The 27,784-nt window shown below is 32.4% G+C and overlaps 2 protein-coding genes and 1 long non-coding RNA gene across 4 annotated transcripts in view; 1 reads left to right on the forward strand and 2 right to left on the reverse strand.

Moving 5' to 3' along the window:
• LOC114335026 (uncharacterized) overlaps positions 1-1,267 on the reverse strand; it is a 124,236-nt gene extending 122,969 nt beyond the window's left edge. The window contains exon 1 of the long non-coding RNA XR_007699561.1: positions 598-1,267. This is a non-coding gene — a long non-coding RNA (uncharacterized LOC114335026). The remainder of the gene's footprint in view (positions 1-597) is intronic.
• Positions 1,268-2,849: 1,582 nt separating this feature from the next.
• Positions 2,850-11,579, reverse strand: LOC114335023 (60S ribosomal protein L27a). The gene is made up of 5 exons (XM_028285178.2): positions 11,509-11,579; positions 11,238-11,301; positions 10,950-11,047; positions 10,630-10,782; positions 2,850-3,013 (listed from the first exon to the last, which is right to left on the reverse strand). The coding sequence occupies exons 1-5, from the start codon at positions 11,509-11,511 to the stop codon at positions 2,885-2,887; spliced, it is 447 nt and encodes a 148-aa protein (XP_028140979.1). The 5' UTR covers positions 11,512-11,579; the 3' UTR covers positions 2,850-2,884.
• Positions 11,580-12,079: 500 nt separating this feature from the next.
• LOC114335022 (nucleoside diphosphate phosphatase ENTPD5) overlaps positions 12,080-27,784 on the forward strand; it is a 63,455-nt gene continuing 47,750 nt past the window's right edge. The window contains exons 1-3 of one of the 2 annotated variants that reach the window (XM_050656699.1): positions 12,080-12,439; positions 16,975-17,098; positions 26,753-26,914. In XM_050656699.1, the coding sequence (XP_050512656.1) occupies positions 12,410-12,439; positions 16,975-17,098; positions 26,753-26,914 (316 nt within the window). In that variant the 5' untranslated portion in view covers positions 12,080-12,409. The other variant, XM_050656705.1, reaches the window with a different exon arrangement.

Genomic DNA, 27,784 nt, shown 5'->3' on the forward strand with positions numbered 1-27,784 from the left:
CTCTAGTGAATTACCTAATGTTTGAATTGGCACAGAGTATAGATGAAAGTGAAATTGATCCATTTTGTAATCATATTAGGCAAATGGAAATTCTTCAATATTATTTTTGTAGTGTTGATAACTTTTTGAAAAAAAATTGTAAATGCGTACCTTTGCCCCACACAATGGGGCAAAAGTACGCACGTGCGTACTTTTGCGGATTTAAGACATTTTGCAATTGAGACAAAATTAGCTGATAGAATATCAAGCTCAACTTGATATCCACTTTGAAGATTGACTTGAAACATGCATTTGCCAAGTCTACCTCACTGGGGGCAAAGGTACGCACTGCGAACGTTTGCCCCATTTCAACGTTCGCAGTGCGTACCTTTGCCCCATTTGTGTGAGTACTTTTGCCCCATCCGGCAACCAATAATATATCTAACCTCAATATGAAACTATGCACATATGAACTTCAAACTGTTATGTAGAAGAAGACTTCTAACAGTAAACTTTCAACATGCCTAACCAATAATAATCTGAGTTTGAAAAATTAAGAATTAGAATCAATCAATTTTTAAGAAAAATTAGATCAAAAGGTACAAAAATAATTTTTACCTCATTTTTGTTGTTGTATTCGCCCTGATTGCGCCAAAGTTTCTCATCCAATGCTACTGAGTAGTACAAACATATGCCACAAGATGTTGTCGCCAACATATAAGAAGTTACTGAAAAATGTAAGTGCGTACCTTTGCCCCGTGCGTACTTTTACCCCCACCTACCCTATATTTCATACCTTCTGTCATTGACTTAGAAAAATTATATATTGCTCCACAATATTGATATGATATGCAATTATTATATAAAGGTAAATTTAATTAATTGTATTTTGCTTGCAATACTGCATTTTAATAACGGATTTTATTTACTACATACAATTGTTTACGTTTGCTAAACATAACCTGCATCTTATTTTTTTCTTCTTATTATTTTTTTGGACTATGGTCTTGACAATTATCCAGCAACCAGGACTAATATAATTGGCCAATATAATTAAAAGTGCGAATAAAAGTACAGAGCGTAGAAATAGAGGTCGCTTTGCCGAACTTGCACGGTCCCAATAGCCGGTGTTAGATAAGCAAACTTATCCGTTAAATTCTGTAGCTGTTGAAAACGCTCACGAATTTCTACAATAACTCTATCTAACGAAGAAAACAACTTTCGTCTCAACTCAATTTTCACAAGTCAGCATCTCTAGTTCAGTCATCAAAAATATGCTTTCTTGTTATGCGCCTCCGAGGTTCTATGGAAATTCTAAGTTATTCACACTTCACGCATATTTTTTGCATAATCTACAGCGCCATTTGCCCATTCCTCTCTTTTCTCTATTAACGCTCTCCCTGTTAGACCATTTTCTTTTTGTATACATATACATCTGGTTAAGTTAGATAGAACCTGTGTACAAGAACAAGTGTACTTGGACAAATAGATGACACGATCAAAGTAGCTTCCAAGTGTTACACGCGCAGCATCCAATCACACTTTACCTAGTATACTTGAATCGTGTAAACCCGCCATTATTTAAGGGATTACTGTACTGTTTAAGCTAAATTAAGAATTACAGTTTTCTACTTCCATCAACTTGTTTTACTAGTATACCTTATCTACTTCTACAACTGTAGTGGTACAGCACAACTTGATATGCCCATTTTTTGCCAAAATGAGATTATTTGCTTGATATGTAATTTAGTAACATTTCCTTAAGTTATTAGAGTTTGGTACATATGTCTATGTTGAAGGTACAACCCTTAAAATTTATGTCCTCTGTGGTACTTATTAGGTAGGGCAGAACTTGATGTTATTTTGACAGTATGTAATCGATATGTCCTTACTTGTGTTTGAGTTGACAAAACACGATATAGGGTAGGTGGGGGCAAAGGTACGAACTTACATTTTTCAGTAACTTCTTATATGTTGGCGACAACATCTTATGGCATATGTTTGTACTACTCAGTACCATTGGATGAGAAACTTTGGCGCAATCAGGGCGAATAGAATAACAAAAATTAGGTAAAAATTATTTTTGTACCTTTTGATCTAATTTTTCGTAAAAATTTATCGATTCTAATTCTTAATCTTTCAAACTCAGATTATTATTGGTTAGGCATGTTGAAAGTTTATTGTTAGAAGACTTCTTCTGCATGACAGTTTGAAGTTCACATGTGCATAGTTTCATATTTAGGTTAGATATATTATTGGTTGCCGGATGGGGCAAAAGTACTCACACAATGGGGGCAAACGTTTGCAGTGCGTACCTTTGCCCCCAGTGAGGTAGACTTGGCAAATGCACGTTTCAAGTAAATATAAAGTTGGGCTTGATATTCTATCAGCTATATTTGTCTCAATTGCAAAATGTCTCAAATCCGCAAAAGTACGCACATGCGTACTTTTGCCCCATTGGGTGGGGCAAAGGTACGCATTTATATTTTTTTTTTCAAAAAGTTATCAACACTACAAAAATAATATTGATGAATTTCGTTGTGCCTAATATGATTACAAAATGTATCAATTTCACTTTTATCTATACTCTGTGCCAATTCAAGCAATAGGAGATTCACTAGAGATGAAAATTTAGAAAATGCGTACCTTTGCCCCCACCTACCCTATGTGTGTTAAAATGTTTGAATTAAACAATTATCTAATACCAGTTAATAAATTTCATTTTACCGGTAATATGGTATAAATTGAAAATTGGCAACTCGCTTTGAAAATTTCAAAAATTTAGAGGGCTTTTCAAACATTCTGAACAATTAGGCTAGATAGACATCTCAACTTTTGCCATAAAGGAAAGGAAATAAAAAAGACAAAGATAAACTTATTTTACAAATTTATTATCCTTAACATCTTACGCACACAATACACAGGCTCCTCCAACAGCTTTAATTTTGTCTTCTGCATTTTTTGAGAAGAATTTAGCTTTAACAATAACGGGTTGTTCAGGTAGGCGACCCTTGCCAAGAAGTTTGTAGTAACCCTGCAAAAGAATGGCATTTGAATAAATGGTGTATTTAAATAAATAAAATAAATAATGCTAAAATGTGATATCAGTGCTTGAACATTCAACATAATAATTATGACCGCCCGTTCATATCTATCATCATTATAGCTATAAATATTTAGTGTTTTTCTGTTCCATTAATGGTCAAAACCTAGAAATTCTCATGAACTACCATATTTTTACTTTGTAACATCCTTCTATCCCGTAGATCATGTAGATGTTGAATGATTACTAGCAAAAGTGCCAGAAATAAGTTATGATTACTGTAGTACTACTAAAACAGTCCTTTATTGGTAGAGAGCAAAAAAGCAAACTTCCCAGAAATGTGGATCTGATATGGTGTTACCTGACTGTGATAGAAAACCTATAACTCTGACAAACTATATAGTAGAACTACAAAGGATAGTTCAAATGAGGAATAACACATTACAGAAGCAGGATGAAATATTTTAGGTGTCCTAATGAAAAACAAGATAGGCATTCATGAGCTGCTGCACAAGCCCAAACACAATTTTCAAAACAAAAACAAATTAAAAAATTTTCCTACAGTTTCATTTCATCATTAATATTTTTTGAAAATTATTTCTGGAGTGGACATCAAAACATCAATCTTTTTAGGTAAAAATGTAATTTTCATTACAACCAATTGTGGCTAAGGCCATATAAGTACAGTGCTATTCAGATAAAACTATCCACCTTAAATAACTTTTGAACCACACATTTTTAGAAAAAAACGCAAAAACGTTAAATAATACTTGAAGGAGGAGACATTATGCCATATTTAAGATTGCTGGGAAAGGCACCCCTCACCCCCTTATCATCCCTTAATTTTTTTTTAAATTACTTCCACCTTTTTTTATTTTGCATTTGGATTCTCCCCTGTGCTGATTTCAAAAATGTATAACACATCAAACACATGATACTTAAAGTGATTAGTTTATGAGAAAAGTAAATACAAAAGCAAGAAAACTAGATTGAAAATAGTATATTGAACAACAAGAGAGAAAAAAGACATATTTCTCACGAGCGCAGAAGCCGCAAATCAAGCGAGAGAGAAATATGTAATTTTCTCTCGTGTTCTACACTGTACTTTTTCTATGGGGATGCGTTTTTGTCAAGAGTTCAAACTTTAAAATTAAATAATTTAGGTGCTTTTCGGTATATTATATGCCTGAATTGAAATAAAATACATATATACAAATAGGTATTTAATATTCTTAATATTTATATACTTTATTTATTTTAAATTATAATTCACAGTTGAACAGTCTTAAAAGGTAATTTTTGATAAGTTTTGACAAGTTTAAACACATTTTGTTTGATAAAAATAATTGTGTTTGTATTGTGCATGTTACCATGGAAATGGCGATCATATGTATGTAAACCGGCGGTGAACCCGTGAGAAAAAATATTTCTCGCTGCAATGGCCGACTTTTCTCACTGCCTGAGGAATTGTTCATTTTGAATGTATGTAAGTAGTGAGAGAAGTTGTACATTGTATAGCATCCATAGAAAAAAATAATTTTTTTAACAACTTTATTACATACAAACATTTAGAATAAACATTTCAGTACCAAAAATTTTAACAATAATTATTCAAAATGACTTGAAATTTTGAATAATTGTTAAAATTTTGAATAAATATTGCTAAAATTTTTGGTAGTGAAATGTTCATTCTAAATGTTTGTATGTAATAAAATTGTGAAAAAAATAATTTTTTCAATCCAGTTTTTTGCTTTTGTATTTATTTTTCTCATGATCCCTTTAAGCACAATGTGTTATACATTTTTGAAATCAGTACAAAGAGGAGAATCCAAATATAAAATAAAAAAAGGTGAAAATAATGAAAAAAAAAAGGGATGATACGGTGGGTGAGTGGGTACCTTTCCCAGCAAACTTAAATATATGGCATAATGTCTCCCCCTTCAAGTATTATTTGACGTGTTTTTTTTATTTTTCTAAAAATCAGTGGTTTAAAAGTTATTGAAGGTGGATAGTTTTACACTTGAGTCCACAAGTCTGTACCCATGCGTCATTAATACCTGGCGAGATAAAACACATACTTTTTATCTAGCATCATTCTCTTCCACGCATGAAACTAATGACAAACCAGCTACCGCCGTGATTAACCCTTAAACGCCCAACCTTTTATAGGTTCCATGAAAGCCCAAGGGTGGGTAAAAAACGACCACCTCGAAAATAGCTAATACAGTGGAACCTCCATTATCTGTCTCTCTATTAACCGTCACCTCTGTTAACAGTCAGGGTCCATACATAAGTTATATCGACTACATAAGTAAAAATTTAGTCATCAATTCATTTTGTTTGAGCATTGCGATAAGCCAAACGAAATTCGTTGAAATATACACGTGCAGTTATGCCACCACCGCATTTTTTAGGTAAATAATTTTTGTTTTTATTCAGGGCTCTGGATTGAATTTCAATTTAAATAGGCAATGATAAAAAATGATACCATGCTTTTAGAGTTCTATTTTTAGAATCGCAAGCCGAAAATAAAAACGCAGGGTACAATAATTATTGGATTTGATGATTTTACCTTGATTAAGAAATTTAGCCGTTGCAACATGTGAAGTAACAATAAAACAAACAAAGATTTCGGAATATTTTAGATCAAATTGATTCGACTGTATTAACATAAATCCTATTCAGCTTATTAAATTCAGTGTATACTGACTTCTCTAAAGCCTTTGATAAGATAAACCATGACCTTCTATTACATAAATTACATTCTTATGGTACTGATGGTCTGGTATTTAGCTGGTTATGTAGTTATTTAGAAAACAGAACTCAAATGGTTAGAGTAAATCACAGTTATTCTAACATTTTTCCTGTAACTTCAGGTGCTCCTCAAGGTTCACACCAAGTCACCTGGGACCGCTACTATTTAATCTATTCATTAATGATATTACCACTTGTTTTTCCCATACCAAAGCTCTCCTTTTCGCTGATGACCTTAAGTGCTTTACAATAATAAGATCTCATGATGATATTCTTGGACTACAATCAGATATTAATAAATTATCCCAGTGGTGCTCTCTTAATGGCATGGAATTAAATGTTGGTAAGTGTTATATTATGCGTTTCTGTAGGAATCACCATTTACTAACACATGACTATACTATTAACGATCAAGCATTGCAATCATGCACACAAATCAGAGACCTAGGCATAATATTAGACTCTTCACTCAGCTTTAAACACCACATTAGTACCGTTGCCCAAAAGTCTATGAAAATGCTTGGTTTCATTAAAAGAACATCTCGTGATTTCACAGATATAAATTCAATGAAAATTTTATATTGCTCACTTGTTAGATCTCATCTTGCTTTTTGTTCTTCTGTGTGGTCTCCATATTATCTAGTTCATAAAAATAAACTTGATAGAGTTCAGCATACCTTTCTCAGATACATAGCTTTAAAAAACATATATATCATAGCTACACAGATATTGAATTATTATTGAATATTACTTCATTAGAAATCCGTAGAAAAAGAAAAGATCTGACAATCTTATTCAACATTATTAATGGCAATAGTAGCAGTCCCGATCTTCTGTCAAAAATTGGTCTTTTTGTACCTACTCGGTCAACAAGACAAACTCAAACTTTTCACATAAGCTTTCATAGATATAACTATACTTACAACAATTTTTTACCACGAACACTTAGACTTGCGAATTCTCTAAATGACGAATATATTCTGCAATTCCTTGGATAGATTTAAAAATCATTTGTTGAACATACAATGTTAGTGATATATAATTTCTATCAGCAATTTTTTAAGCTTAAACTTTGTTTTTTATATCGTAATGTTCTTTTTTCCTTTAACTTATTAGCTTTGTTATCCAATATATATTATAATGTTTGGTCTTTGTGTTGACACTGTTTATGGTTTTGCTTTTGTCTTTGTAATATTTTTTTTTGTAATAATATTTTCTGAATTGGGCTTGCCGTAAATAAATAAATATTTAAATATTTATATAAATCCCTCTACAAGACAATGAAGTTGACAGTATCAACCAAAAGAGCATAATCAGGAGGCTAAGGAAAATGCCAATATTCTATTATACTTTAGTAACAAAAACCTTCAGACCTTGTTTATTTTTTGAATATGTGCAGAATAATCAGAAGATTAAACTCTTTAGTTTGTTTGACCTTTAAAGATTAATTTATTCTATTTATCTTCTATGTATGTGTACATACCGCACCCCGACTTCAATAGTGCCATATCCCTTAAAAAATGAAAAAACTGATTTTTTGGCTAACACATTCCTTTAGACATTGCCTTCACTGTGGAATAATGTGATATACTCAATTTAGTTATCTTAGAATCTGCATAGTACACCTTTGTAGTTATTACCATTTCCTGTTTTGGCTCTCTCAGCATTAGCACGAGATCCACAAGCCAGTTTGCATTATGCTGTGGACAAGAATGGATATGTGTTGAATACTTTTATTTTTTAATATTGCCCTAACAGGTAATAATGCAATTGTTAGCCGAAAAAAGTTAGCAAGTAAAACTTCTCTGGTGCCGAAACCTGTAAGGGTTATGGCACTAAAGAACCTAAGCCTCGAATTTTGAATATGGGTGCCCTTAGCATTAACACCTGATCATTTTATAAGGGTGAATTTCAGGATAAAAGAATGTCAATAATTAAAAATAAATACTATGCTTCTTTTCATGAGCATTTTTCAGTGCGTCACAAATGATAGAAAAAAAGGTAAGTCCGTGATAATAGACATTTATACCTAACATTTATTCTAACATGACATTTTAGTTAAATCTGACAGCTGTCACATTTTATTTGCAATTTGGCATAAAAACAAATCAATTGTGTTTATTGCATTTATAAAATGGTACTTTCTTTGATTTGTATCGTCTTATAAATTGTACAGGTTAAATTCTTAGACATATTATATAATTCGTAATTTTTTTTTTTTCGATTATAGCACCATCTATCGACAATTAGAATAAATGTTATAAATGTCTGTGATCACGGACGTGCCTTTTTTTCCGTCCAATACAATTTAATGAGTTAGAAAGAAATTGAAAAACTGTGACGCACTGAAAGATTTCTATGAGAAAGAGAATAGCATTAGATAGATACAGTAATCCCTCGATATCCGCGGACTCATCAACTGCGATATCTGTTTGATCTTTAATGAGAATATTTTATTATTTTAACATATTTTTTATAATTTGACCAGTCGCCTTAAATTACTCATGATACGCCACTGGTGCTTTAGTTTATAGTTCGGACAGTTTAAAATACTGGCGAATGTAGATGCTGATCTCAGTGTCTTTATTTTTGTTGATATGATAATACTATTTCACAGATATGCAATTTCACCATGTTTCTTTCTATGTACAGCCGGTTCCTAAAAAAACTGATACGACTCTTAGTAAGATTTCATCATGTTGAGCAGTGTATTTGATTGATCTGACATTATATTTATTATGACAGACAAATAATAAAATAAACAAACAACAAACAACTGATTCATGAAAAAACTAATAAGTATTTTAGAAAAATTTAAACGCAGGATGAAAGATTACATTATTACCGAGGGCGGAAAGCCCCTTAGAATAAACAAGCAGTTTCTATTGAATGAAATATTTGAAATTAAATATCACACTTTTTTTTATTTTCAGCCCTGTAACTTATTAAAATAAATATTATAGAAGTTTTCAGGGACTTTCAGCCCTCGGTAATAATGTAGTCTTTCATTCTGAGTTTAAATTTTTCAAAAATATGTATTAGCTTTCTCAGGATTCAAAAAAAATGAATACAATTTAAAATACATTGAGAATTTTGACATGCGTCACAATTTTGCATTAACTCAATGTAAAATTCTAAAGTGTTGAATTCCAGCTTCCCTAATTATTTGACATCAAAAGACATTAGAAACTATTTGTAGATGATTCAAATCTGTATTGAAAACAACTGTTAAAATTGGTCTACGTAATTAAACATTCCAAAATTTTGTAAAAATGTAATACATTTCAGTTTTCAGCCCAAACTTAGGCCACACACAATGCAATAATGTTCACATTTTTGAACTGTCAATATTTTTATTTTATCATCTATTGTTTAAAAACAATACAGTTGATAAGATACCCTCAGTTGCGGAGAAAGTATTAATAATAAAGATTAATAATAAAGTCTAATAACCGTGGAACAGAATAAGCTATCTGACAAATTTTAAGATTTGACAGTGACATGGACAGTATGTAAATATTAAGTATTTATCCTTCAAAATACACTGCTCAATTTTCTATAAAATACGCGTCAAGAGTCGTATCAGTTTTTTTTGGAACCAGGTGTACAAACTATTGGGATAATAACAAACAAAATCCAAATTGGGATTATGCCATATTCTTCTTTGGATCGTGGATCCCTTGCCAACCACGGTTTCACCAACCGCACCTATCTCTTCGAAACGTAACCCCCGCAGTTGAAGAGGTATTACTACTGTACACACATAATCTACATGAGTACAGAATTTGATTAAAGCTTAGATAGGAAAAAAAAGATAAGGAAGTTCAGAGAAAAACATGAATTCATATAACATATACTCTTTTTGATCTCCTGAAAAGTTTGCTATTCCTGGGTTGTGGTAGTAATGAAGTCAGGGTGCGATATATATTGCTGCTCTCAAATCATACTGACTTGTCTGCTAAAGTAACATTTTCTGCTGGAGTGATTGTAAGTTTCAATGCTGTCATTTAATCGTATTGTGATAGCATATCGGTGCAATGCCACCTGGTGAAGTTTTATTCAACTGATCAGTATGACATAAACATAGTTAAAAAAACGTAATTTTTACAGAGAAGTCAGTATGATTTGAGAGCAGAGATATGTATCATAAAAAAATAAATGTTCAGATTGTTCGTCCTGTTCATCTTGAACCACATTCACTCCCAGGTAGCAAGGATAATCGGGGTTCTACTGTATTGATAAATCCTCTCAAGTTAAAGGCAAAAAGCATAGAATAAATGAAAAATTAAAATTTGTCAAAAATGTGGTTGATATAATAACCCATTACTTAACAGCAAACTTCAATGTACAGAATTACTTTCACAAACTAAATCACCAATAAAACATTTAAACTGTACATACAGTAGGAAAAATGAAAGAATACCCATGAACGATCACATCAATCACTTATTTTGTATTTGCTGTCTTTTTCTATAAATAACAAACGTGTGTTATAGAAAAAGACAGCAAATACAAAATAAGTGATTGATGTGATCGTTCATGGGTATTCTTTCATTTTTCCGACTGTATATGGTTTTCCTTCAGATTCGCAGGTCATGAATTTTAAATTAAAACTTCACAAGATTTTTACTGAAACACTGTTATTGCTTGTAACTTTGGAACTACAAAATTAGATAGAAGGTGCTAGAAGCTAAGAAAGATGGATCTCATCTGGGGGTTATTTAGAAACAGGTAAAAATAGAACACTTGAAAAACAACCATACATGATGAGAAACTAATATAAAATGTTAGCAGACGGCCCAGATGGGTAAATTGTTTCATTTCCAGAACAAAAATATGTTAGAAATACTTACAGCTTTGACAATGTCAATGACTGGGGCCTTTCCCTCTGGATTTTCCTTGTATTTTAACCTAGTTTGTTCACTAACTAGTGTCCATAATTTGTCTAGGTTAATAGCTGGGCACCATTTGGAGTTTTTCCTTACATGGTAGTTCCTCATACCCAACTAAAAACAAAATAATCATTAGAAATTGGAAAATTTGGGCTAAATATTCATAAAAAGAAAATTCAAGTCAGTAATTGAACAATAATCAGTAATTTTCATACCGCCCGTTCTAAAAATCATCATATGAACAGTTTCATTATTAATAAACATGTAAAACTACAACTTACCTTTCCGAAGTATCCAGGATGGTACTTGTCGAAGTTGATTCTGTGGTGGTGCATACCACCAGCATTACCACGACCTCCAGGATGCTTACGGTGTTTGCCTAAAATATAAATGATTTTAGATGGATAATTACATATTTATACAACGAGAATGAGAAACACTGAGATTTAATCAGCAACGAACATGAATCAATGATATTCATACCGCCCGTTCGGTCAATCATCACTTTGGAAAAACTAGGTTATTTACATTCATTCTGCTTAATTATGACTAAATTAAAATAAACTTACCGATACGGCCGTGACCGTGGCTTACATGTCCTCTTAGTTTCCTAGTTTTCTTTCTGTGTGTCGACTAAAAAAGTAAAAACAGAACTCATAACCAACAAAGTCAATTTGTAAAATAATGTATTAAAAATAAACATATTGAAACCTATACTACTTTAATTTATATCAAAATAAATTCTAAAACAATTCTGAATTTAAAATTTCTACAAAAAGTAAAGGATGACTGAAATATTTTTAAAATTAAAAACTTCCAACAAAAATACACAACACTCACCATGTTGACGGAGAATGAAGAACTTGGTCAGGTTGGCCAACTGCTAAATTACAAACGTCGTAACACTGAAAATTAAGTCAATTTTACGAGAAATTGTTTTAAGAAATAAAAATACATATGTATTTTTGTTATTTTTTCTTGTTAGATTATCAAAACTGTTAATTTTAAGTTAAAAATAGATATAAATACTGAATAAAACCAATTAAAAAATATTTTAGATCAAGCTTTGTTTTATTTTTATATTTTATATACGGCATTAAAACACTTTAAGCATTTTATTTTATATTATTATTATTTTACACTAAAACTAAAATATTTGCTAAAATCTTATCGAAAATAAAAAAAAAACATATTTGTTTGTTTTAGGTTTTATGACGTTCACTGACGAAGCTAATTGTGGCCTGATCACTAAAAATCTACTAATTTTTCTGGCGAATAATATTATTGGCGGGTTGTTTAAACTACTGTCAGAATTTATCTATTTATGGAAAAAGTGGTATAGATTTTTATTTACTGATAATATTTGATTAATAGATTTATTAATTTTGTGTATGTTAAGATAAATTATTGAACAAAGTTCAGTTCAACGTTTAAAATCATTTTTAATACTGGTTGTCATCTTTATGTATTTTATAGTTTAATTATTATTCAACATTATCTAAACAGTATAATCAGCAACAGCAAGTTACTGTCGCAGTCTGATTACTCTGATTGTCTGATACTGATAATTAAATTCAGTGAGATGTCTTGTTGAATGGTGAAATAAAGTTCAAAAATCTCACTGCGCGGACAGAGAACATTGCATTAAGTACACGGGCAAAACCTCAAATAATTTCAAAATCAATAATTAGAATTAGTATAGAAAAAACATTTATTTCCGAGTTAAAAATAGAAAATAAACATGACTAACTCAGAATTGCGTAAAAGAAAGGTAAGAGGAATTGTAAAGTTACAGGTGTTTTGCAGACGTGGGACCTATGTGACGGTCATCCATGTCTTCTGTTTTATTTATTATAAAATAGTTTATTAAATAAATTTTATTTAAAGTTTTATTTTTATTAAAATGACTGAGGATATGTATTATTTACCTGTAAGTATATTTTTCTTGACAACTATGTTTTTCATGAACTAACCTCACTTTTCTCTGGTAAAGATAATCTGGATTTTTTTTTCGGTTTTGTACCAATAAAGCAAATAATAACACTGACGAAATTTTAAAATAAATTCATTTGTTGCTAATATTAAACGTCTTTTTCTACCTCCAACATCAAGAATCGAAAACAATTATACAGGTTTTAGGGTATTGTAATTAGTGATTTTTTAGTTTCATATTGTCTTATTTTATATACAGCTATTGCAAGAAAACGTTTATCCCCCATATACTTAATCCTATTGAACTTATTAGCTTAGAACAAACGATCAATTTTTAGGACTCTTCTAGATTATGTTACGTCTTGTAAATTATTGCAACTTTAGATTAGGTCTAGCTTTATTACCTTTGCATTTCCTCCCTGGTAATACCCCTGATCCCGTGGTCTACTTAGTCTGTGGTTAGTTACAGTGAACGCCCCCTGGGCGCGAAAAGTTTTTTCCCTTCCCTACCCTTGGTTGTTCAATTAGGTTCATAACGGTCTTGGTGTATGGTAGGTTTCGTTAGGCGTTAATTGTAAGAAATTTTGCTATCTAAATGGACACAAAAGCCATAAAAGGAAAAAATTGTCTTATTTTACCTGTAGTCACTAACTATAATATTTGCTTGTGTTAATTCTGGAATTGTTTTTGTCTATTACATATTAAGATACTGCTTCTTTGATCTATGTCAGCAATTCCCAACCGGTGGGTCACGACCCACTAGTGGGTCGTGGGCGGATTTCGGGTGGGTTGTGGCGTAGCTTTTACAGTAGCTGAATAACGTACATATATACAGTCAAACCCGCTGATTAGAATACCCCTTAAAGGAATATCCCGGTTTAAGGACTAGAAATTTGAGGTCCCAAAACGTTTCTACTAGCGACTAATAATCAGTTATTAGAATATCCCGGTTATAGGAATACTTTTGATTAGCACGAAGGCTATTCCAATATGCGGGTTCGACTGTATCATCATGGGTGAGGGATGGGTCGCGAATATGAAAAAACATCAGAAGGTGGGTCGCCAGACATAAAAGGTTGGGAACCACTGATCTATGGTATACATAGTAGAACTCCCCAATTATATATATATATTATTTCCTGTTACTCTGTAAAGGAGCATAGGGCATCCACAAAGCTTCTCCATTTGACTCTGTCTCTGGCCATAGCTGCTACCTCTCCCCAGCTCTTTCTCAAACCTTTGTTCTTCTTCTTCTCTCAAACCTTTGTTCTTCTTCTTGTTCTACGGCATTACAGCCCAAATTGAGCCTTGGCCTCCTTTATTTTTTGCCGCCACCCTTGCTTGTCTGTGGCTGCTCTTCTCCATACACGGATTCCTAAAAGGGCTTGTGTGGCGCTGTTTACTGTGTCTTCCCAGCGCTTTCTTGGCTTTCCAACCAGTCTCTTTCCCTGCATTCTAGCATTCAGCACTCTTTTTGGTAGCCTATCCTCTCCCATTCTTATCACATGTCCGACCCTTTGCAATCTTTGTATTCTAATGAAGTCTGACAGGGGTGCTTCTTTATAAAGTTGATAAAGTTCGTTATTGTATCGACTTCTGAAGATTCCGTTTTCCCTCATAGGTCCTAGTATTCTCCTCAGTACATTCCTTTCTCATACCTTTGTAGTCAGCTTCAATTGTTCTTCTCCTGGTCATTGTGGGTCGTCCTTGCTTTCTTCATCCTGCTACTGTCCATTTTAGAGCCTTCTTTGTTATATCTGCGTTGTCCTTCCTCAGGGTGTGTCCCAGCCAATTCCATTTTTTCCTTTTAATTGCAATTTCAATTGGCTCTTGTTTGGTTTCTTCCAGAGTTCTTGATGTGTTATGATGTTGGGCCAATATACTTTCAAAATTTTTCGGAGGCATCTGTTTACAAATACTTGGAGTTTTTTTACAGTTCCGTCTGTTATTGCCCAGGTTTTGCATCCATACAGTAATACTGTTTTAACATTACTATTGTATTGGGTTGACCTCCATATGTTTGAGAGTTTTCCAAATGCTTGTTGTGCTTTTCTAAGTCGATGTTTAATGTCCGCCTTGATTCCACCATGTACGCCAACTATACTTCCCAGGTAGCAAAATTCTTGTTGTTCTTCTTTTATTGTATTCTGTTTTACTTCTTCTTGATTGATATATAATTTTTCCTGTCGGAATTGATCTATTCTCATCTCAACTGTCTTATTGACATTTATTCGGAGACCACTTTCTGCTGCCTCTTTCTCCAGTTTACTTAGCATGTTCTTCATATCATCTATTGTATGTGATACCAGGCATATAGGGTGTCAATTTAAAAATTGCCACCCCTATAATTTGGTCCCTATAGAAAATCTAAAAATATACAAAAATATGTCAAATTTATTTGGGACATTTTATAGACCAGTTTTCAACTAAATTACACTAACCCTCTAGCGGGGGCGGACACAACCCCCAAAATCTTTAATGGAAAGAGGGTTGAGTGATACCTCATTTTTAATTTTTTTATAATTAATTTTAATAATTAAATAATTGATGAGAATAGGTCAATTCTCTCTTCTTCTTTCTCGAAACTCCTTATGCTCCTTAGGGGCGTCGGAGGAATAGGTCAATTAAATAATTAAATAATTCCGTTCAGAACTCCAAAAATTTTTTTGGAGTATTGAACTCCAAATTGAATTTTTTTTGGGGGTGTTGAAGTATTTAGAGTATTTTTTGAAGTATTTTTGGAAAAATCAAGTAAAACAGTAAAGATATTAAGTATAGAGTTCAGAACTCCATAATTTTTTAGAGTATTTTGTCCAAGATTTTTCCAAAAGTACTGAAAAGAAATATAAAGCATGTGGTATTTTTGAAAAGGTAATTTAATGACCTTCAAAGTGAGGTATCACTCAACCCCCTTTCCATTAAAGATTTTGGGGGTTGTGTCCGCCCCCGCTAAAGGGTTGATGTAATTTAGTTGAAAAGTGGTCTACAAAATGTCCCCCTCACGAATAAATTTGACGTGTTTTTGCATATTTTTAGATTTTCTATAGGGACCAAATTATAGGGGGTGGCAACTTTTCAAATTGACACACTGTATATCATCTGCATATTCCATATCGGCCAGTTTCTTACCATCTAAGTAGTTCCAAGGGATTCCGTTTTTTCTGTCCATGGTTTTTTGTAAAATGTAGTTGAGACATATATTGAAGAGTAGTGGTGAGAGTATACCTACAGCCTTGCTTTACCCCCTTATCTATTTCTATTTTGTCCGTCATTTGACCCTTATGTAATACCTGGAATGTTGTTCGGTTATATGTACATCATTTGTATTATTCTAATGATCTTAGGTAAAATTTTCGCGTGGCTTAAAATGTTCCAAAGAGCTTTGTGTTTTATGCTATCAAACGCTTTGGCAAAGTCTACAAACGTCATTATCAGTGCTGCATTATTTTCTTTAATTTCTTCTATGATGATACATGATGTAGCAATCTAGTCAATACATGATCTTCCCCTTCTAAAACCGGCTTGTTCATTGCGAAGATTTTTATCTTCGCAACTCCCCAATTAGGTAAGTACATATTACTGTTTTGCTGTTATTAAATAACATTTCAAATTCTTTTGATAAGATCATGTTTTTGGATAAACTATTTTTGAACATATACTTTGTTTTGTTTTTAATTTCACATTTCCACATTATATCCCTCAGTCAGACTATCAGTGGCTTTACACATCATTAGATCTTAACTTTTTGAAGTTCAATACTTCTAACTAACTGCTCATATCTGCACATAGTTAGTACATAGATTATCAATAAATGCTAACATTAGTCTTGTTTATTTTTCCTTCATTTTTCTAGTATATATCTCAAACTTGCCTTATCGTTAACAAACTATGTATTATCGCTTATCTAATAAAACACTGCCCAAGTCATTTTGACTAAATTTACAGGAGAGGGAAAAACTGCACAATTTTATTATTTTTATGAGTTTGTAAGTAATTATTTTTAATAAAGATAATATATATTTAATAAAGAAGATATTTTGTAATAAATTAAAAGTAAAAATCGATGGCAATACATACTCATTTTTATTTGACTTTTATTATATGTTTTTGTATTTGTTCTTATTAACATTCATATAATTAAAAGAAAACTGACTACTTTAATATTTTTGAATACTGAACTCGTAGTGGAATATCGCAAACATTGTAATACAGTTTTACACAGGAAAAGTAACTTTTATCCAATGGCATTCAAGATTAAAGACTGCCAAACACCGCCTTTAGCAGTGTTGTTAGATAAGCATCAATATTATATATAAAAATTAATGTCTCCATGTGTAATATGATTCTTTTTACAATATTATTTCTTATTTTCAGAATAAACAACACAATGATAGGCCAAAGAAAGGGCCATCAAAGAAGAAGAAAGAAGCTGGTATATCTATGCATGTATCACTGTTGTGTTTAATTTTAAGTGGAACTATTTTTACAGTATTTATAAGTAAGTAGACGTTTTAATGTATTTAACAGCTTGGAATTAATTTGGTATATATTTCCACATTTTCTGGATAATCTGAGAAACCAGATAATCTGGATAATCTGTACTGGGCAACCAGATACAGTCACTGGATGATGGAAATTTTGATGATGAACTGCAGATTACAATGTAAAAATTTAACCTGGGTTAACCCATTCACGGATACGACTGCATATGCAGACACTTAATAAAGGGAAATGCCTGTCTGCTAATAATGCAGTTGTTTCCGGAAATGGGTTAAATATGGTTTTGTTTTGTAATATGTAACAAGATCTAATAATGTGATAAGATTTTCCTTGTAATACTTTTAGTTGTTCATATTGTCGGTGGTGTGACAATAGAGAGACAAGGAGAGACGAAAAACCTTCTTTATGGTTACCTCCTGTTCATATGATTTTTTTTTTGACTTGATATATAAAATATCAAAATTTTATTTTATAAATCAAGTCAAAAACATATCATATGAAAACAGGAGGTAACCCTAAGAAAGGTATTTCGTCTCTCCTACAAAACTCATGTTACAGCAGATAGGAGGTATTGTCACATCACCAGTATTTTTGTCTCTTTCTAATTATATCTCTTGTAGGGACAACTTGTTCATTAATTTCCATTCTTTTCATGTATCAGACACCTTTTTAGTATTTTATTTCTGTGTGTGTTTGAACATTACTGGCTTCAATAGTCAGTACTCAATGTCCATTCTTCGTCTTCCCTTTATAGGATTATTTTGTATTGTATTGTATTTTTTATGAGAAAGCCCTAAAAGAGTGCTCTTTGCTTTTATTCTCGTTTATTAGCTAGGTCATCATCATTGGCTCTACATTCCATATTCCATAGTGGATATTGGCCTGTTTTATAATCCGTTTTCATTCTTTCCTGTCCTTCGCCTTGGTTTATATCTCGTTGTTATGATTTTTATGAGGAGTTTGTACATTTGGTTTACCAGGCAAATGAGTCGATAATTTTCTAGGTCAGTTTTATCTCCTTTTTTATGTATGAAAATCGTTACAGCCCTATTTCATTTAGACTTTAGACACCAGGGAAATAAGGCAAAAATATACCATGTTCGGGACACTTGAGCAGCCAGGTTGCAAATGGGTTTTTTGGGTACTATATACCTAATACATTATAAATACAAAAATTCCCGTCACAGTTTGGACGAGAAATTTAGTTAATAACAAATAAGGGTCAAAAATGAGAGTTTTTTCGTTTAAATCGTTACAGGTAAAAATAGGGTAATTAATTGTCTTATTTATAATACTTTTCTTTTAGTAGATGAGCCAAGGTTTTAAATAGCGTTTTTTGAATTTTGGTCCGATTATTTGTTGCTTCGGATATTGCAAAATAAAACTAAAATTTCGAAAATAGAAAATTTGCTATAACTTCTGTGAAAATGAATTTAGGACTTTCATATTGCATGAAAAGTTGAGTCGAACAGTCCATACAATGCACAAATTTAAGACGATGCGTCAATTAGTTTAAATTTTATTCAATTTGTTTATCCCAAAGAGCTTTTTTTTCGCAATGTTATTGTTCAGAAAATAATTAGATACAGCAATTCTGTGAAAACAACATGAAAGAAGAATGGTCATATTTTCAACGCATTTAAAAAATCATTAAAAAGTCATTTTTATCACTCAGAAAACATTTTACTAAAATAGAGTCATTTTTGGCTTATAAACAATTTGAATAACTTTGTTAATATTGACTGTAGGCTAAAACTACAATGGAATTTGAAAAACTTGTATTTTTATATGAATTTTCAAAGAAAAACTTTTTGCCTAGGTTAATTATGGTCAAAGTTAGCCACTTTTTTTATTTAATTGACGGCTACTTTGTTTATAACAATTAAGCAACCTAACTGGAGCCTTTTTGAAGTTGAAGATATATAGGTTATGTGTAAAAGTTTGAGTAAACTTTGAACCTCAACAGAATGGTTAATAAAGCTTTAAAAATGGCGTCCGAACGGAATTAATTCGTGGTCGGTGGAGGGGAATTACTAAAATACGTGCACTCAAAAAATTAAACTGATTCTGCAAACATATGCTGAGATTAATATCGCTGGAACTTGTTGATGGATTTTGATCATAATTTTTTTAATTTGTATGTACTCGTAGTCTTATAGAGTACGTTATGTACACACAACCCCACCTAACATTACAAAATGTTAGGGGGAACTCCCCTTATCACTCATGGATATGAAAAATAGATTACGACCGATTCTAAGACCTATCGAATATACATATATAATTTCATAAAAATCGGTCAAGCGGTCTCGGAGGAGTATGCAAACTAACACTGTGACGAGAATTTTATAGATGTAAATATATAGATGGCTATTAACAAATATGGGGTTGGTGATAGAAGAGTGAAAATTAAGGGTTGTATGTATTTTTTAATTCTACATCATATAAAATTAAGGTAGATAATTTTGTCCAAAAAAAAAATAAAAAAAAATGTCAGGGAGGCAACTCCCCTTATAACTTATGGGTATAAAAAATAGATTAAAACCTCTTCAACGTCCTACAGGATAAACGTGAAACATTTTATAAAAATCGGCCAAGCCGTTTCGGAGTAGTATGATAACTAACACTGTTACAGGAGAATTTGATGTATATAGAAGTAAATGCGAATTAAATAATAAAGTGGCTAACTTTGAACCTAATTAACCTAGGCAAAAAGTTTTTTCTGAAAATTCGTATAAAAATACCAGCTTTTGAAATCCTAAAGTAGATTTACTCTATAGTTAATATTAACAAAGTTATTCAAATTGTTTAGAAGCCAAAAATGACTCTGTTTTACTAAACTTTTTTCGGAGTGATAAAAACGACTTTTTAATGATTTTTTTCAATACTTTAAAAATATAACTATTATTCTTGCATGTGGTTTCCACAGAATTACTGTCATTATTATTTTCTGAACAATAACATTGCGAAAAAAAAAGCTCTTTGCGATAAACAAATTGAATAAAATTTAAAGTAATTCACGAATCGTCTTAAAAATTTTTGTGCATTATATGGAATGTTTGACTCAACTTTTCGTGCAATATGAAAGTCTTAAGGCCGTTTTCGCAAAAGTTATAGCACATTTTTTATTTTTGAAATTTTAGTCTTATTTTGCACTTTCCGAAACAAAAAAGGATCGGACCAAAATTCAAAAAGTGCCATTTTAAACCTTGGCTCATCTACAAAAAAAAAAGAATATTATAAATAAGATATTTAATTATCCTATTTTTACCTGTAGCGATTTAAACGAAAAAACTGCCATTTTTGATCCTTATTTGTTAATAACTAAGTTTCTCGTCCGAACTGTGACGGGCATTTTTGTATTTATAATGTATTAGGTATATAGTACCCAAAAAATCCATTTGTAACTTGGCTGCTCAAGTGTCCCAACAAAAACCTTATTTCTCTGGACTATTAGACAGTATCAACTTTTCTCATAAGCATAAATTTAAAAAGTTCCTTTGAGGATCAGAGTCTTGCCCCCTTCTTGAGGGATTGGATAACTAGTTGATCATCTCCTGGTGATTTAATATCTTTCATTTTATCCATTGCTTGTCTGATCTCACTATCCTCCGTTTCACGGTCATCTTTCAGTACAGAATCTTACGAAGAACAGTGTTGCCAAGAGATATATTTTAATCAATTGATATTTTTCTGTTCTAAGAAGTAGACATCAGCGTTAATACCGTGTAAATATCTTTCATAGTACCTATCTATGAATTAGTTAAAAATAATAAAACCCACAGATTTTCAAATCAAGATGTTTTGGACTTCTGGAATATTCTATTTAAACGGACTTTAAGTCCGTCTGCTTCAAACCGGCAACATTGAGCTGCAAGGTTGCATAAGCTTTATATGGGGATTTGCTGCTCGCACTTCAAGGTGACTGCGAAACGTAGAATAAGCGTATAAATATGGTTTTTTCAATAAAATAAAAATTCCATTTTTTATTCAGGCAAAACAATCTTATTTTTCACTTAAGATACGGAGCGCAGTCCAGCACTCTGAATCGACGATTTTCGACTCTTATTGGAGTCTCATCGGAGAGACGTAGGCCTGCTGCTCCATACTCCAAGTGACCAACATCGAGAGTTTATCCCCCACACTGACCAACTGACGTGAATGGATTAGGTGACTAGCGTCATCTAGCAATTGAAAGATGAAGCGTTCAATCCTAATAGCAACATTATTAATATTTAAAAATATTAAAATATTACTAAAAGATTTTTAAATTGAAAACTTATTGGTCCATTTCCTTGGTAACACCTCCATGGCTTCTAAAATTTGCAAGCCAGATGGATGCTGAAGCGAAGAAGACAAGAGGGAATTCAAAAACTTACAATTCACGACCCCGTCTGTTCAGCTGGCAAATTTCAACAGAAAATGGACCTAGTTACTCAAAGAAGTAACGACCAATAAAAATAAAATAAAAATTCCATTTTTATTCAGTTGCAATGCGAAGGCAAAACAATCTTATATTTCACTTAGAATACGGAGCGCAGTCCAGCACTCTGAATCGACGATTTTCGACTTTACTCTTATTGGAGTCTCATCGGAGAGACGTAGGCCATACTCTAAGTGACCAACAACGAGAGTTTATCCCCCACACCGCAACTGACGTGGATGGATCAGGTGACTAGCGTCATCTAGCAAATGAAAGATGAAGCGTTCAATCCTAATAGCAACATTATTAATATTTAAAAATATTAAAATATCTAACAATAAAACACTGAAAACGTTTGTTTTCTATACTTCCACAAAATTTATTATAACTAAGTGACTACAGCTGTTTCGGCGAAGTGCCTTTCTCAAGTGATATAGTTTACAATGTGTTTGCCTTTTTAAGTCTTCAACTGAAGAGGTTGAGGAGTGGGGAGCTGTTTGTCTCGAGTTGGTCATTCAGAATTATATCTGTATTTTTCAGTTTATTAATTTCCATAGATTCTAAAAAAGATAGCTTAAGGCCTTTATTTTGAATATGTAGAATTTGAAACTCTTCATTGAAAGAATGATTATGATCTAGAAGGTGAAGTGCGTATGTAGAAGTGTCTGTTTTTCTATTGTTGAATGCCCTTTTGTGTTCTGCTATCCGTTTGTCAAAAGTTCTGCCAGTTTGACCGATGTACGTTTTCGGACAGTCACCACAAGTTAGTTTGTACACACCACTCTGTAGTTGCTTTCTCTTTCGACTTTTATTGTTCTTAATATATTTGCTTAAGTTGTTGTTAGTTCTGAAAGCTGGTGTTATTCCTTTCTTTTTTATGTATCTGGCTATTTTTGTTGTTATCTTGCCAGTATATGTGAGAGAGCAGAAGGTACTGGGTTCTTTCTGTGGTGGTGGATACACTAATTTCAGGGCTTTCTTATGGAGTTTTTGGTTTAAAATTTTGTTAACTGTTTGTTCGTTATAGCCGTTGTTTACTGCTATTTGTTTAATGATGTTTAGTTCTATCTCGAAGTTATTTTTTGTCATGGGAATTTCTGTCAGTCTATGTATCATGCTATGGTAGGCTGCTAATTTGTGTTGTGTAGGATGGGATGATGAATTGTGTATAGTTGTGTCAGTATGGGTAGGTTTATGATATACGGAGAACTCATGTTTGTTGTGTAGTCTGGAAATCGTTACATCTAGAAAGTTTAAGGAGTTATTTTGTTCTGTTTCTATTGTAAACTCAATATTATTATGAAGTGAATTAATATATGATAGAAATTGGTCAAGTTGTCTGTTAGTTCCTGTAAAGCATACTAGTATATCATCCACGTATCTCCACCAATATAAGAACTGTTTAAATACGGGATGTTTAGAAATTGTTCTTATATTGGTGGAGATACGTGGATGATATACTAGTATCCTTTACAGGAACTAACAGACAACTTGACCAATTTCTATCATATATTAATTCACTTCATAATAATATTGAGTTTACAATAGAAACAGAACAAAATAACTCCTTAAACTTTCTAGATGTAACGATTTCCAGACTACACAACAAACATGAGTTCTCCGTATATCATAAACCTACCCATACTGACACAACTATACACAATTCATCATCCCATCCTACACAACACAAATTAGCAGCCTACCATAGCATGATACATAGACTGACAGAAATTCCCATGACAAAAAATAACTTCGAGATAGAACTAAACATCATTAAACAAATAGCAGTAAACAACGGCTATAACGAACAAACAGTTAACAAAATTTTAAACCAAAAACTCCATAAGAAAGCCCTGAAATTAGTGTATCCACCACCACAGAAAGAACCCAGTACCTTCTGCTCTCTCACATATACTGGCAAGATAACAACAAAAATAGCCAGATACATAAAAAAGAAAGGAATAACACCAGCTTTCAGAACTAACAACAACTTAAGCAAATATATTAAGAACAATAAAAGTCGAAAGAGAAAGCAACTACAGAGTGGTGTGTACAAACTAACTTGTGGTGACTGTCCGAAAACGTACATCGGTCAAACTGGCAGAACTTTTGACAAACGGATAGCAGAACACAAAAGGGCATTCAACAATAGAAAAACAGACACTTCTACATACGCACTTCACCTTCTAGATCATAATCATTCTTTCAATGAAGAGTTTCAAATTCTACATATTCAAAATAAAGGCCTTAAGCTATCTTTTTTAGAATCTATGGAAATTAATAAACTGAAAAATACAGATATAATTCTGAATGACCAACTCGAGACAAACAGCTCCCCACTCCTCAACCTCTTCAGTTGAAGACTTAAAAAGGCAAACACATTGTAAACTATATCACTTGAGAAAGGCACTTCGCCGAAACAGCTGTAGTCACTTAGTTATAATAAATTTTGTGGAAGTATAGAAAACAAACGTTTTCAGTGTTTTATTGTTAGATAAAATGAACTTCCATCAAGTAACGGTCGAATCCATCAAATATTAAAATATTACTAAAAGATTTTTAAATTGAAAACTTATTGGTCCATTTCCTTGGTAACACCTCCATGGCTTCTAAAATTTGCAAGCCAGATGGATGCTGAAGCGAAGAAGACAAGAGGGAATTCAAAAACTTACAATTCACGACCCCGTCTGTTCAGCTGGCAAATTCCAACAGAAAATGGACCTAGTTATTCAAAGAAGTAACGACCAATAAAAATAAAATAAAAATTCCATTTTTATTCAGTTGCAATGCGAAGGCAAAACAATCTTATTTTCACTTAGAATACGGAGCGCAGTCCAGCACTCTGAATCGACGATTTTCGACTCTTGATGAGACTCCAATAATCCGTATTCTAAGTGAAAATAAGATTGTTTTGCCTTCGCATTGCAACTGAATAAAAATGGAATTTTTATTTTATTTTTATTGGTCGTTACTCCTTTGAGTAACTAGGTCCATTTTCTGTTAGAATTTACCAGCTGAACAGACGGGGTCGTGAATTGTAAGTTCTTGAATTCCCTCTTGTCTTCTTCGCTTCACCATCCATCTGGCTTGCAAATTTTAGAAGCCATGGAGGTGTTACCAAGGAAATGGACCAATAAGTTTTCAATTTAAAAATCTTTTAGTAATATTTTAATATTTTTAAATATTAATAATGTTGCTATTAGGATTGAAAGCTTCATCTTTCATTTGCTAGATGACGCTAGTCACCTGATCCATTCACGTCAGTTGCGGTGTGGGGGATAAACTCTCGTTGTTGGTCACTTAGGGTATGGAGCAGCAGGCCTACGTCTCTCTGATGAGACTCCAATAAGAGTCAAAAATCGTCGATTCAGAGTGCTGGACTGCGCTCCGTATTCTAAGTGAAAAATAAGATTGTTTGGCCTTCGCATTGCAACTGAATAAAAATGGAATTTTTATTTTATTTTTATTGGTCGTTACTCCTTTGAGTAACTAGGTCCATTTTCTGTTAGAATTTACCAGCTGAACAGACGGGGTCGTGAATTGTAAGTTTTTGAATTCCCTCTTGTCTTCTTCGCTTCAGCATCCATCTGGCTTGCAAATTTTAGAAGCCATGGAAGTGTTACCAAGTTTTCAATAAACTTAATAGTTTAATCAATAACTTAATAGTAGAGACCAATAAGTTTTCAATTTAAAAATCTTTTAGTAATATTTTAATATTTTAAAATATTAATAATGTTGCTATTAGGATTGAAAACTTAATCTTTTATGGTTTTTTCAGTTGCCTTTTATCTTTATTGTGGTGTCTTGTCTACTACTAACTGTGTAGTTCTCGATAGAAATCTTCCACAATGTTTAACAACTCAGTCCTGATGAATAAGGTTGTGAAACTGTTTTCTTGTGATATGTGTAATAGGGAACTTGCATAAAATTTTAAATTAAAAAAAAATTATATAAATCACAACAAAACATAATTTAAAACATGTATCAAAGATTAAAAAGTTGTTTTTGTGTTCCGTTTGGCCCCTAAAGACTGATTCTAAATTCAAATTAAAGCAGCTAGGCCAACATGCGTCGTGACGTCACATGGTTATATGTTTACATTCTGCACCAACAAAGTAAACAAAACTGTATATGTGTAATTTTAAATTAAACATTATAAACGTCAGTAGAAAATACAGTTAAGTTATGTGACATCACAAGTGTTTTTGATCGTTTGAACTATTTTAAATACAAAACTTGTACTTTTACAAAATGGCTCTAAACAACACTTATAGTGTTTTCTTTTATTTTCGATAGTAAACCTTCTCTCCTTTCCTTCAAAAACTATATCGAACTCCAATCTCAACAAACTGATATATTATTACAATGACATACGATAAATGTCATTGGAATATAAATATTTTTCCCTTATTCCGCGACGATGAGCTGGCCAAATACCCAAGTAGGTGGAGGCTAAGAAACTAAAGAAGAAGAAGAATATGCCTAAATATCACCCTAAACGGGCCGGCGTAGCTCAGGCGGTATTGTGCTTGACTCGAGTGCTGGTAGGCCGGGGTTCAAATCTTAGCGCCGGCAAGAACAACTAGACATGTTTAAAAATGTTTATAGGCCCCAGGTCGACTCAGCCTGAATAAAATGAGTACCTTGGGTAAAACGAGGGGTAATAATAGGCGGTTGAAGCGTAACACTGGCCCTGTTACCTTCCTTGTATACCGTAGGACCTAGATATAGCAGACTATAATCCCAAAGCCACGAAAGCGGTATAAAACAGAAGACTATAACCATATAGTAGAACTATGTGACGTCACGAGTCGTTTGAACTATTTTAAATCACAGAAGATTTTAAATTTGTACTTCTAAGTTATTATGAGTTTTTGAAGCGTGAAATTTTGGAAATCTCATTTTTAAAAAAACTTAACATTATTATGTGTTAAAAAAATGTGCAAGTTCCCCATTGAACTATATATTATGTTTATATGGGATTTGGGATTGAGCCACAATTATTGGTGTGATGAAAATTACATTTTTAATTAACTAATGTTTGACTTTTTTATTTCCACTCTAGAAATCGTCCTCAAAAAAGATTATTAGGTATAAAAATTTTGAGATTCTTTAATCTGTTACAGTTTTCCTTTAGTAAAATTTCAGTCCTTTATACATATAGTTTTGACACACAAATGAAATACCTTAAGAAAAACATAACACACTTAAATTTCTTTTTCTTTTCAGTTTTATACACTGATCAATTACCATGGTTTATGGCACATAGAGCTGTTGATAGCTTTGCGAAGAAATTTTTAGGTAGTCACAAGCCCGTTTATGCAGTGGTCATGGATGCTGGGAGCACAGGGTCTAGGGTTTTAGCATATTCATTTCACGAATCCTATTTTGGTAAGTGTTTTATGATAACTTGGTTTTGATTTTGAATTATTCTCTTAGATTGTGCAAACTATAAAATTGTAATAAATCAAAAGTAATACAGTAGACTCTCCCTATAACGAACACGGTTATTACGAGGTTTCGCTTATAACGAGGTACAGTAGATGTTCCATGAAATTCCTATTGAACTGTAACACCAACACCTCTATAACGAGACATATTTGGTTATAACGAGGAAAAATGAAATCGTAAAATATGTATCTTTATCTGTTTTTAGCGCTGTAATGGCTATAAATAAATACCCCAACTACCTGTATACAAAAATCCCCAACATCTCTGCGGTTATCGAGGATAGTACTGTAATAAAATCCACCGGCTATAATAAACTCCTTCCTGTTCTGTTTATGTATCGACCGATATTGAATACATGTCATATTGTAAGAAAATTTACAATTTGTGATGGCCAAGCCTTATTGTCGAGGAAACAATATTTAGCATTTTATATTGCTCCGAATGGCTTCATTATAGGAAGTTGATGTTTTAGAAAACTATATATTCATATGTATGCACAATATTATTGTTGTCTGATATAACGAGATCCGCTTATAACGAGGTAATTAGTCTGCTATTTCAATTCTCGTTATAGAGGGAGTCTACTGTATCAGTTTTAATACTTTCTACATTTTTCTAAATATAAACTTCAATAAAATTAATGAATGATATTTTCTGTTGTAGTTAAATCAGTCAATATGTACAACCTTCCGATTCCAGTGGTTAGTGTACACAGGTGCCAAAGATCTGATGAAGGTATGGGAGCCTGGAATGACGTCACCACTCTGTTGATTATCAAGTTAAACAACACGAGGGGTTGACGAATTGTTC

The sequence above is a fragment of the Diabrotica virgifera genome, chromosome 1 (genome assembly GCF_917563875.1).
Source record: "Diabrotica virgifera virgifera chromosome 1, PGI_DIABVI_V3a".
In the NCBI taxonomy this organism is placed as follows: Eukaryota; Metazoa; Arthropoda; class Insecta; order Coleoptera; family Chrysomelidae; genus Diabrotica; species Diabrotica virgifera.